General features: G+C 40.2%; 1 protein-coding gene across 36 annotated transcripts in view; it reads right to left on the bottom strand.

Annotated features, from left to right (window-relative positions):
* The window catches only part of PTPRD (protein tyrosine phosphatase receptor type D), a 1,783,257-nt gene that overhangs the window by 200,506 nt on the left and 1,569,437 nt on the right, over window positions 1-13,314 (bottom strand). For 20 of the 36 annotated variants that reach the window (XM_089316625.1, XM_089316627.1, XM_089316747.1 and 17 more), the window contains 3 exons: window positions 4,223-4,411; window positions 2,285-2,302; window positions 582-692 (listed from right to left, as the gene is read on the bottom strand). In XM_089316625.1, the coding sequence (XP_089172751.1) occupies window positions 582-692; window positions 2,285-2,302; window positions 4,223-4,411 (318 nt within the window). The remainder of the gene's footprint in view (window positions 1-581; window positions 693-2,284; window positions 2,303-4,222; window positions 4,412-13,314) is intronic. The other 16 variants (XM_089316774.1, XM_089316758.1, XM_070051976.2 and 13 more) reach the window with 1 other exon arrangement.

The following is a 13,314-nucleotide window of genomic DNA, read 5'->3' on the forward strand; positions in this document are numbered from 1 at the left end:
CAAACAACGAAATATGTGCATATAGGTGCATGCATATGTATATTATATAAGTATATGCATATATATATAATACTGTATTATGAAATTAAGAAAATATCAAAAGATGCAGGAAAAGACAATTATGCTAACTAAATTTAGCACCCATTGTTTTAAACAGTGGTTTTATCCTTATAGCTTGGCAGCAGTGGTCATAAAGACACAAACACCTTTACGCTTAGAGCTGCACAGAAAACTTGTTAGTAGCACACTGAGAAATTATTTCAGGGTTTGGTAAGAGAGCAGAAGAGGAACAACAGAAAAAAAGAAAAAGAGGAAAACCTCCAACAAATGCAAAGCACAGTTCAATCAATGCAGTAAAAGGAGAAGTCAAAATGTGCAAATGCAATTATACTTACAAACTTCAGCCTCGGGATAGAAGTGGTATATTTAAATATTTAAATTCTATATTTATTAAATGCTTCAGCTACAATGGCTATCATCAAATCATTATTTTCAATACTGACATAACATGGACCCTATGGGTATCTTAACTCCCCCTGAGCCTGAATGAAGAAGCAATGCCAGGGCTGAGTCATTCCTACCTCTGACATATAAATTGGCAGGGGCAGAATAGCGAGTGCCCGCGCTGTTGGTGGCAACACACTCATATTTTCCTTGGTCAGATTCTTCACTCTGTTCGATCTGAAGGGCTCCTGTATGGATATAAAATATATTGCCAAAGAGATGGTCAGAGGAGGCTTTTTCAGTTCAGGAAGCAAAACCTCTTAACAATATGAAAAGCCCTGCAAAGCGAAGGTCCGCTCAGCGTCGACTCAATCTCTCGCTAAGGTGCACAGACAGAAAATGATGCGATGAGAAAAACATATAGAGATTATTTATTTTTACATCATCAATGCTAGCATAAGAAAACAATATTTCTTTTTCCCAAGCAAGACTTCTAGTCATAATTAACACTCTTATTTCCTAGACTAATAAAATGAAGATGGGTGAGACTGCTTCAAGGAAGTATGGCTTTTAAATAAAACAAAAGATTAATTTTTTTGTTTTGTTTTGTTCCATTTTGGTATCAAAAGTGGCGCAAAAGATAGGTACGCTCAAAAAAAACCAGGCTGGGTTTTCAAGAAAGTCTTCTGCTGAAGAAAGCCAAAAATACGCAGCGAGTACAAAAAGGCTGCACAAAGCGAAAAATTAAAATTAGTCATTATCAATTATCAAAATATTACTGAAAGAAACAAAACTCCCTTAAGACATGCAGATTTTTAAGAAAAGAAAGACAGTTTGTCACGACTTACAATCATTTGTTAACATTTGCTGAAAAACAAAGAGCAGTTGAATTAGAAGGTTTTAAAAAAGTTAAAAAGCACGGCCTATGCCAGCCAGGAAGAGCCAACCAACCACTGCTTGAGGACCTCAAGTCGGATCCCCTAAGACACCCATCAAAATCCACCAGTGGGATTAGCAGTGTGGTGTCACAAAACCCCAAGAAAAATACAAAACAAGAATTACAAAAGCAATGAACATTGAGTCAAAGGATGAAAAACCAGCAATACCACATACCACCAAGAATACTGAGCACCTTTCGTTTCCATGGCCGGAAGGACAGAAGATCCAAAAATCCCGAGACGAGTTATCCAAGAAAAAAAGAAGTGGGAAAAAAGCATTGCTGTCAGATCGCAGGCGAGTGGGATCAGGTGGAAAGGGGAGTCATTCTTTGACTTTTAAGACATTAAGAGAAAAAAGCATTGAAGAACAAAAGCAAAAACCTTTTGAAAGATAAAGACAAAAAGCAGCTGGTCCAGGCTGTCCCCTGCATGTCTGCCACTGTTCTCCGGACCACCTTGGCTTTGGTCCGGAACAAGAACAGCTAAGGAAGAAAAAAATGATCTTTTTTTTTCTCCAGTTGGACAAAAAAAAAGGAAAAAGAAGAAAAAACAAAAAGAGAAAAAGGAAAAAGGAAGAAGAAGAAAAGAAAAAAAGAGGGACAGATGGTACGCTGTGACTGGTCTGTGGTCCAGAGACCTGGATATGCTTTCTTTGAAGCATATCACAGTGAAATAATCATTTTCGTAAAGAAAGAAATGAACAAAACAAAGAGGAAAAGGAAAAGAAAAGGAAAGTTCACAATATGAGAGTCACTGATCATAACCAAACAGTACAAAGGAAAAAAAAATCAAGTTGATGGACATTACTGGAATGGTTTTGAAAACAGGACAAAGATGGGAGGGATGAAAGGACAGAAAGAATGAGTAAGATCATTCTGTGAACGTTAGTTCAGCACTCTTACCTCTTATTGGTGTACCACCTGGGTGGATAATATGAATGCAAATAAGATTAGAAAGAAGAAGCATTAGTACGAGAAGAAGGAGGCTAGGGCTGGGGAGAAGAATTAAATTAGATTTACAGAATTAAATAAGGTCTTAAAAGAAACTTGAATTACTATACTGGCAAAACAGGAATATATTAGATTGTATTATTAGATCATAAAAGCAAGTTGCATTATACCACAGAGGGCAAAGACCACAACAGGCAGCATTGCCTTTCTCAGAGAAGCAACTGAGTTCTTAGGACTGGGGTCACATAGGGTTAGAATGATAACTTATAGGCCTCACATCCTTTAATAAAAAAGAACTACACAATACTTTTTAAAGACATCGTTTAAGAAAATACTGGCTAATCTATTTAAGTATATATATAGATATGCATATATATATACTGTTATAGGAAATACTAAATGCTAACTAGAAATAAACACTGTTGACTTTCTGTGCTACATTTGTGTGACAGAACATGTGTACTATTTTATTTTTCTACACAGTGTTCTTACGATAACAGTTCTGTGGAGGTGTGCGTGTGCGCCACTATAGAAATCTGGTGTCTACACTGACAGTTAGTAAAATGCATGCCATGCATTTTATTAATAATAATAGTAATAATATTCTGAATATGAAAATTAGTGGGGGTGAAGTGCGCTTCAGAACTAAGCACTTACCAATAGATTCTGGAGATTTAAATACGGAGAGAAGAAAGACAGCATAAAAATATTATTATATTCCTTATAATTTGGTACAAATTTTTCAGAGTTAAAGCTTTATATACTAAATCATCTATGTTACATGTGAATAATTAATTCTTTATTTACAATAACAGAATGCTAATCTACACAGTTCTGCTGACAACAAGCAAAAGAGGCAGTTAACAAGACGCTTTAACATCACAGGACAGGTCAAAAGCTGAGAACTCTGGGAAGACAGGCAGTTAAACAACTTAGAATTCTAGAGCAATATTACTACCAATGTCAAAACAAACAGCTTATTAGTATAAGTCCCTGTGAAATTACCTAGGGACAGACTCTAAAACTTACGAAATCGAGAATTATCTCTACTTTTAATCTAAAGAGAGCAAAGGAATAAGCTTGGGATGGGGAGGGGAGAGGGAGACGGGGGTGAAGAGAAAGAGAGAACAGCGAAAGCTGGAGTCTACACCAAAAGCAGACTTCTGTAGATCCAGTCACCGGAGGGCTCAAAAACCTTCAGTGTGGGCGCACACTACTGTGGCTCATGTGCAGACAATGCTCACTCACCATGGTACTGTAAGAGGATTAATAAAAATCCCCTCCTCTCACTGGTACTTCGTAAAGGACTTCTTGAAAAATACATAGGGTTACTCATAATACTTCTGTGTTTTATGTATTAGTGAAAAGAAAGCAGATGTGCCCAAACTTACTAAACTTTGGTACTCTGATGAGCTCAAATGTAGAAAAGACAGTAGAAAATACACTTTAATAAAACTGAATCATTTTGGTGTTTAATATGAACATTTTGCTTTTTAATGGGATATAACCATTGGAACTCCTTGCAAGTCTGAATGAAGTCCAATGTTGAAATAAATTTGTTTCAAAAGAAAACAGAGAAAGAAGAAAGAAAGAGGAGAAAATGGATCCATCAAATACTGCAGAAAAGCAGTAAATTAAAAAATTATTGAAAATACAGTCACAGCAGTGAGTGATGTGGATTAAACAGAAGCTGCAACACACAAAGAATAGAAGGAAACAGGTTATGACATCACAGACGGGGACAACACATTAAATAACAAAGAGAGAGAAGAGAGAGAAAAATCAATATCTAAAAATAAAGAATAAATAAAATGTAAGTAAAAATAATAAAGAGAGAGAAAGATTAAACAAAATTCTCTAAGAGTTACTGGAAACGTAACAAGACCCTACCTGATCGTAACTGCTTAATACGACCGTTGTTGTTGCTTGTGTCGACAGGTAAGAAATCTTTAAACCAAGTGATTTCTGGATCCGGATTGCCACTGGCAGCACAAAGCATGGTGGCAGTGCGTGTACGCTCTACCACCTTCAACTGTGGGCCCATGTCAATGGTTGGGAAGCCCCTGGGAATTTGATCCTCTGCAAGACAAAAGGTAACACAAATATTACGTTAACAAGTCAGATGCCCCAAATCCAAGAGATACTGCCCTATACCTCATCCAGCATCTGTTAAGAGTCTAACACAAACCAGGCACCACTCACCACTGCAGTTATCAGATTAGGATACAAATGTAAGACCAAACAGTCTGTATAGGAGGCCAAGAGAACTTCACACAGCTCAGTGGTAAAGATGATGATTAGGGGATGTATCAAGTTCTCTAAGGGCACAGCGGGAGAACGATTTTTGCTTTTGTATCTGAGGAGGTCAGTCAGCACCAGGAGGAAGCTCTGACTTGAAACAGACCATCAGGAATAAGTTAGGTTGGCCAAGTTGTGAACAGGAAAAGGAAGATTTTAGAAAAGCGGGAATGCCACAAGTATAGGTATCAATACAGGAAGGTTTCCAGTGAGGGAAAAGCATCGGATCCAATAATGTTTGACTGCACACGGAGCAAGCACACAGGTTGCTTTTCACATCTGAAGCTAATATGTTTGTCTTATATCTTTATTTCTTTATTTTTTGACAGGTAGAGTGGACAGCGAGAGACAGATACAGAGAGAAAGGTATTTCTTTTGCCATTGGTCACCCTCCAATGGCCACCGCAGCTGGTGCGCTGCGGCCAGCGAACGGTGCTGATCCAAAGCAGGAGCCAGGTGCTTCTCCTGGTCTCCCATGGGGTGCAGGGCCCAAGGACTTGGGCCATCCTCCACTGCACTCCTGCAGCATAGCAGAGAGCTGGCCTGGAAGAGGGGCAACCGGGACAGAATCAGGCACCCCGACCGGGACTAGAACCCGGGGTGCGGTGCCGCAAGGCGGAGGATTAGCCTATTGAGCCGTGGCGCCGGCCTGTCTTATATCTTTTAAGCAAAATTACATACAATCTGCTCTACATATCCATGGACTCTGCATTCATGGATCAAACCTATTAGCACTGTGAACTGATACTATTCTAAAAAGTGCAGGATGGCCGGCTCCGCGGCTCACTAGGCTAATCTTCCGCCTCCGGCACCGGCACTCCGGGTTCTAGTCCCAGTTGGGGCACCAGATTCTGTCCCAGTCCAGCTCTCTGCTGTGGCCTGGGAGTGCAGTGGAGGATGGCCCAAGTGCTTGGGCCCTGCACCCGCACGGGAGACCAGGAGGAAGCACCTGGCTCCTGGCTTCGGATGGGCGCAGCGTGCTGGCTGTAGAGGCCATTTGGGGGGTGAACCAACGGAAGGAAGACCTTTCTCTCTGTCTCTCTAACTCTGCCTGTCAAAAATAAATAAATAAATAAAAGTGCAAGCACACTGAGCACGTGCAGACATTTTTACATATCATTTCCTAAACAATGTCATATAATTAAAAGCATACTTCAGAAAGTTCATAGGGAAGTGGGATTAAAATATGCTTGATTGAGGGTAACTTTTTTAAATCTCTGCGTAGTTTTCCTGTAATATCTATTTTCATGAATTTTTGAAGACCCTTCATAGTTACATATCATTTATATTGTAATGGGTAGTAGAAGTAATCTAGAGATATTTTAAAAATACAGGAGGATGTGCACAACTTATGTACGAATACCCCACCATTTTATATAAAGGATTTGGGCTTCTACAGATTTTGGGATACATGGGGAATGAGGAAGTTCCTAAAAAAATACCCTGTGGATATCCAGATATATTTGTATATATTTTTCATGCAAGTTTAAACCCAAATGAATTCCTTTAAAGGGAGTTTCAATTAATCACAGAACTGTCTGAGAGCACTTTTAAAGAATGGCAGAAGCAACACCTTGTTAGAGAGAAGTATGTGTTCCTAAGGGTAAAAGAGTATTTTCCTCCATCGCAAAGATTTAAAGTACCATTTCCTGTAATTAGAATATTTAGGCCGGCGCTGCGGCTCACTAGGCTAATCTTCCACCTAGCAGTGTTGGCACACTGGGTTCTAGTCCCGGTTGGGGCGCCGGATTCTTTCCCGGTTGCCCCTCTTCCAGGCCAGCTCTCTGCTGTGGCCAGGGAGTGCAATGGAGGATGGCCCAAATTCTTGGGCACTGTACCCCATGGGAGACCAGGAGAAGCACCTGGCTCCTGCCTTTGGATTAGCGCAGTGCACCAGCCGCAGCGCGCCAGCCATGGCAGCCATTGGAGGGTGAACCAATGGCAAAAGGAAGACCTTTCTCTCTGTCTCTCTTTCTCACTATCCACTCTGCCTGTCAAAAAAAAAAAAAATTGAAATTCCAGAATTTTGAACCAACAGTTCATCCTGAAATCACATTACCCATATCAATGCTCTTCCAAATCTCAAATCTTGAGAATCTGAAGTTTATTCAAGTCCTCTAATGACCTATACTGTTAGCTCTTCCAGCAGGGATTAGAAAGGCACATTTTATCCAAGCTTTGAAAAATTCTAGTTAGATGGGTGATAATGATCCAAAGTAGAAATTTTTTGAAGATCATTATGAAACATTTTGACTTTAAAGGTTTATTTATTTATTTGAAAGGCAGAGTTACAAAGAGGAAAAAGAGAGGGGAGGGGTGGGGAGGGGAGGAGGAGAAGGAGGACGAGGAGGGGGAAGGGAAGGGGGAGAGGAGAGAGAGAATTTTTTCCTTCTACTAGTTTGTCGCTCCCCCATTCGCGGAGGAATGACACAGGACCCTGCGCTGTTCTTTTGTCTGCTCGGCCCTTCCCGGGTTTGCTGCTGGTCCTTCCCGGGTTGGCTACCGTCCCTTCCACCTCCGTGGAGGGGCGGCTCCCCCTGCCACTTTCCCCACTTCCGCGGAGAAGTGGCACACCGCAGGCCGGCTCTCTCGGGGGCTGCTCAGGTGTTCCTTCAGATTTTCCCCTTAGATGTTCCTGGTGCATGTTGTCTCTCTCCTCCTTTATAGTCCTCTTTCACCAATCCCAACTCTGCTGCCCACACGCCGAGCATGCTGCTCTCCTCCAATCAGGAGCAGGATCAGCTCCTGCAGCTTATCAGTCAAACTGGCGAGAGGCAGCTGCGTAGAGGTTGTTTGGGCTCTCTCTCAGCACCATATTGTGGGGAGCAGATGCATAGAATAAGTCTTAATTCCAGCAACTTAGTCTAGTCTCAGTTGCTCCCCACACTAGTTCACTCCCCAAATGGCTGTAATGGCAAGGTCTTGGCCAGGCTGAAGTCAGGAGCCAGGAGTTTCATCTGGGTCTTCCACATTGGTACAGGGGCCCAAGTATTTGAGCCATCTTCTGCTGCTTTCCAAGGCACATTAGCAGGGAGCTGGATCAGAAGTGGCGTGGCCAGGACTCAAACCAGTGCCCATATGGGATGTTGACACTACATGCCGTGGCTTTACCTGCTATGCCACATCCTGGCCCCCATTTGGATTTTTTAAAAGATTTATTAATTTATTTGAAAGGCAAAGTGACAGAGAGAGACAGTCGGAGAGACAAAGAGTTATCTTTCATTCTGTAGTTTACTCCTCAAAGACCTGCAACAGCCAAGGCTGTGCTAGGCTGAAAGCAGGAGCCCAGAGTTCCATTCTCATCTCCCACATGGGTGGAAGAGATCCAAGTACCTGGAATATCATATGCTCCTTTCCTAGTTGCATTAGCAGGAAGCTGGATTGGAAGTGGAACTGCTGAATCTCAAACTGACACTCCAACATGGGATGTTGGTGTCACAAGCTGCAGCTTAAACCTGTGTGCCACAACACTGACACTGAAATATTTTGACTTTAATTAGAGCCTGATGCTAATTTAACGAATGCCTCTTCCTCTTGACCACTGATGAATTTTCATGATCCGCCAATTAAAAAATATCTCAAAAGCATAAACACCAGTAAGATATGTTGTCTAGTTTCTCTTTGGATGGCTCCTACAAACTCTGATATTGCCCATGAATGCATAGTTGATCTTATACATTTAATGAGGCTAGGTAAAAATTTCTAATGCAGAAGTTCCATTTGGAAACCTTCATTGGCCATCAAATCTATGATCTTCAGGTCCCCCTCTGTAGTCTAGGGGGTAAACTGAATCTTGGCTAGCAAAGTCCTTTTAAACTAAATCCCATTTTTCCCAGTCTCTTGTGGATCATGTCCTTACTAGGAAATTTTTCTTCTGCTTACCTCAGTGTTCTCCAAACTATTCATGTATGTGGAGTACTCTTTGTCTCTAGGAAGCAAACCAGTCAAAATCACCTTTTCCGGAAGGATTTCCCTGTCTCAAACAGATTTAATCTTTTCCTTCTCAGATCAATCACAGCAGTAGGTACCAGTTCATGTCCCTATACTACGTGTTCCTCCAAGGCTCTGTTATGTTCACATTCCACATAATCACACTAGTTTGAATTTCCAGATTTTAAAATACACTCCCAAGCCTAACTATGAATATATTCCAATGATTAGAGAAAAATTTCTCCTACTACACAGAACTTTGGTAGAAAAGTAACCAGTGGAATAGTTAAGGACTAGAGAAATCTTGAATGTGAATAATGAAAGAATGTCAAGATACTATGAAGAACAAAGTGTCCAAGAAAGGGAGAGTTCAGTGAACAGGTTGAGGCTACTGTAAGAGAAAAATGATGTTCTAATAAGGAAGTGTTGACTATGGCTCTCCCAGGAGTAAAGTGGAGAGAAACCGTCTGTGAGACACCAACAAGTTGAAAGATGTATCTCTTGAAGAAGCAGTAAGATGCTCCGTTTATATGAACATTTAGAAATCCTCAACCAAGAAGAGGACTATAATCTGTTAAGTGTCAGGCACAGGGTTAAGAATGGAACTTGAAGATGATTTTTGAAGGCTCCAAGGGAAAGTTAAATATAAAAAAAAATGAGATGAGAAGTAGTTTGTAAATTACCCTATCACAATTTTAATAATCTATTCCACTTGAAATTTATCAGGCTGTAGTTTATATGTTTTAAGTTTTGCCAATATATTTATACCTTCAAAATGGTTCCATTGTTGTTTGGAAAAAATCACAAGAGAACAGAAAGATCAATAGCTGCTATACCTCACATATTATTAAACATTTTACTTGACAGCTATTGACAAAAATGCTGCAAAGAATAAAAATAATTTACCTTAAGTGATCCAAAGTCAACTGCACAGCCTTTGTCCTGCAGAAACAAATTTCTGAAAAAGCTGTTGGATTTCATTGTTGTTCTTTTCCATTTTTAAAGAAACCAACTTATGGAGCCAGTGTTCTTGCATGGCATATTAAGCCACCAACTCTGATGCCAGCATCTCATATCAGAGTGCCAGTTCAAATCCTGGCTGTTCCACTTCCAATCCAGCTCCCTGCTAATGCTCCTGGGAAAGCAGAAGAAGATGGCCCAAGTATTCTGGCCCCTGATCCAAGTAGGAGAGCCAAATAGAGCTTCAGCCTCCTGGCTTCAGCCTGACCTAACCCTGGCCAACAGTTACAGCCATTTGGGAAGTAAACCAGTGGATAGATGATCTATTTCTTTCCATCCCTCTCTGTCTCTTCCTCTTTCTCTTTCTCTCTGTAGCTGCCTTTCAAATACACAAATATTTTCAGAAAAAAAAAAATTCAAAATTCACCTTGGGCTTTCTGAGTGGTTTCTGTTCTTCCTAGGGCACTGTACCTTCTCCATGATGTTTTTCTACTAGGTACATTTGCATGCATAAATATTGCTCTGTTAGTCATTACTTCACTTCTATGAATTCATCTCTCTGAAGAACCAAGCCAATATTCATTGCTGATCAGTGGCAAGTGTCAAAAGCTTAAGACTGTTGAGCCACTTACTAAAGGCTCTTACCAAAGGAATCTAGATTAATAACCATTTATAAGATGAAGTCTTCACCTGGGGGATAGCTGACAAAATTGACTTGTGCCCTCCTGAAAGTAGTCTAATGCATTTGCATGACCTTTCTTTTCCTTGTTGGCTTATAAAGAACACTCTGGAACCCCCTTTTCATATACGCAAGTGCACAACAAAGATAATCTTTTGCATACTAATCGGACGGTGAGTGTAAGCAGCATTCCTTTCCCATTTTTAATAAGGGTAATTAAATTCTATCCATCCACCCCTTAGCTCAGAACTTCTTTGAATGCATTTTCTTCATTAAATTTTCATGAGAAACACCACAATGTAAGAGACTTAAATAGCCAGAGCTGTTACACGTTGACAGTTGTGGCTTGTTTCCAATTTGACTGTCAGGTATTTGGCAATAAAACTCAGTATTCAACATAAAATGCACTGCAGAAATAATGAAATTTCTAATTGGAATGCTTATCTCAGTAGGTGTAGTTTAGGAGATGTTAATTGCTTTTTTTTCACCAACTACATTTATTAGTGATTTATATAAAACTACCTTGGCCATTTGATAATGTCAATTTCAACAGTTCATCAAATATATGTTACCAGAAACGTGGGAATCAAATCAACATCTTCCTTAATGACATAAACTTTCACAGGAAAAAGCAGCTATCAAAAATTAACAAATTGTCAATATGTTAGTAGCTTTAAACTTACTTTTACATGAGTGAAAAGAAAAACATTTTGTCTTATTCATTAATATGCTCATTAAGCTTTAAAGTGCCTTACTTATCACCGTTCCATATTAATATTCAATCACGCAGAATTAGCTACTAATTCATCAACAATTTAAATCAGATTTGACCTTCACAAAGCCATTTGGTCTGTCATTTTGAGAGGCCATTAAAGGGCAGATTACTACAGACTTGTGTTTAGTGAATCGTACAGTCATACAATGTTGTTTGGAGTAGCAGTTATAACAGACCTGGAGACACCGTACATTCACTGAATCTGTGTCTCAATGAAATATGCTGATATGGAACTTTCAGTTCCATTAAGGAAAGAGAAAAATTACTGAGAGCATTTTCCAGAGTTCATTTCTTCCCACTGCTATAGAACTTCTTCACAACCCCTGTGCTACTCAGGATATGAATGGAATCTATGAAGAAAGTAGTCTGACTCTTTTGTAGTCATGACTTAGATATTTGTGAATGATCAAGTAATCACTTTTGCATAAACAATTTTAATGATGCTTTACTTGCATCCCAATTCCACAAACACTGAATCTCTCCTATTTGCAAGAAATCCATAGAACTGAACTGTCAGCTAAAGGCTATAACCTTATTGTAAGGTATCTTCAAGTAGTCCTTGCTTAATCTTGATAGGGTTCTTACTGATCCTCCGCCTAGCGGTGCCAGCACACCAGGTTCTAGTCCCAGTCGGGGCGCCGGATTCTGTCCCGGTTGCCCCTCTTTCAGGCCAGCTCTCTGCTGCGGCCAGGGAGTGCAGTGGAGGATGGCCCAAGTGCTTGGGCCCTGTACCCCATGGGAGACCAGCATAAGTACCTGGCTCCTGCATCGGATCAGCGTGGTGCACTGGCCGCAGCAAGCCAGCCGTGGCGGCCATTGGAGGGTGAACCAACAGCAAAAGGAAGACCTTTCTCTCTGTCTCTCTCTCTCACTGTCCACTCTGCCTGTCAAAAAAATAAAAAAAAAATAAAAAAAAAAAAAGAAATCTGACTAGTCTTTTATCTCTGAGCCCAACTGATTAAAGCAGTTTTCACTATTTATAATGATTTCTTTGAGAGGGAAAGAGGGAGAACGTGAGAGAGGGAGGGAGGCAAAGGGAGAGAGCATTGCCATATACTGGCTCACTCCCCAAATGCCCACAACAGCTGGGCCTGGGTTGGTTGCTGCAGCCAGGGGCCAGCAACACAGGAGAGGCAGGAACCCAGTCTCTCCAGCCATTACCATTGCCTCCTAGGCTCTACATTAGTGGGAAGCTTGAGTGAGGAGCCAGGGTCAAGAATAAGCACAGCACTCTGACAAGGGATATGAGCATCTTAACACCTAGGCTAAATCCTACTCCTTTAAAGATTATAATGGAGGACTGTTTACCATAGACCTTGGAAAAAAATCAAATTTTCAAATTTACCATGAATATGTTTATGAGGAAAAATGTTGTCAATAATTAATGGTTTGCTTCTCCAAATGTAGTATTAAAAGATTTGGCAGGTACACCTGGGCATTTAGATTCCATTGACAATACAGAGATTCTGGCAAGAAGCATAGCACAATAAAGGATAATCAGAAACTAAGGGAAGAGACAAGCAGCTTTAATTCTTGAAGAATCATCCCTTGGAATCACTTTACCAAATGTCAAACAATGCTTTGTGGCTCTCCTTTAAAAGTCTCCATTGGAATTATCAAGAAACCCCTTATATATAAGTGTGAACTCATAAACTCACAGAGGGCAGGAGCTTGTGTTTTTCCTTTGTAATCTTCCCAGTGGCCAACAAATGATCACCTTGACACATGGTGAGGATGCCTTAGCAACCATATCAGCACTCATTCATGAGGCATGTTTGAATATCTACTGGGGTTATGCAATCATTTGAACAACTGACCATTCCTTCTGGATCTCAGACTATAATTCTGGGTTCTTCAGTTTGAGTATTAGTCAATAACAAGGCAAAAACTAAGTATACCCTCTCCCTGGTTTTCTTCTTCTTAGTAATATTAGAGGTACAGACTCATAAAATAGGTTACTACTATTTTTACAGTTTTTAATTTTATGAAATATGCACTTGATTCTTTCTTTAACATATTTAAGTTGCTATAAGAGATGTTGCAATTTAGTTCCTGCGTTATTCATTGCATCAGAGGCCTTCCCTCATGTGGTTGTGGGTTTTTACAAGGCCACGTTGAAGCCACATATGAAAATGTCATGTGTGAACATGATAATCTGAAAATAATGTATTAGAATATGTATCTATATTCTGCTATCCCATCTACAGAGTAATGGAATTCTTGGTGTTAAAACTAATGACAAAAACACATGTGAGCTAGCTGTATATTGAGATAAACACCATGGCTATTCTACTGGTAAGAGCAAAGATCTCTGAGTGGAAACCTTAAGGCCTCAGGAAT

This window comes from Oryctolagus cuniculus, chromosome 1 (assembly GCF_051225735.1).
Source record: "Oryctolagus cuniculus isolate XC-2025 breed Fujian yellow rabbit chromosome 1, ASM5122573v1, whole genome shotgun sequence".
In the NCBI taxonomy this organism is placed as follows: Eukaryota; Metazoa; Chordata; class Mammalia; order Lagomorpha; family Leporidae; genus Oryctolagus; species Oryctolagus cuniculus.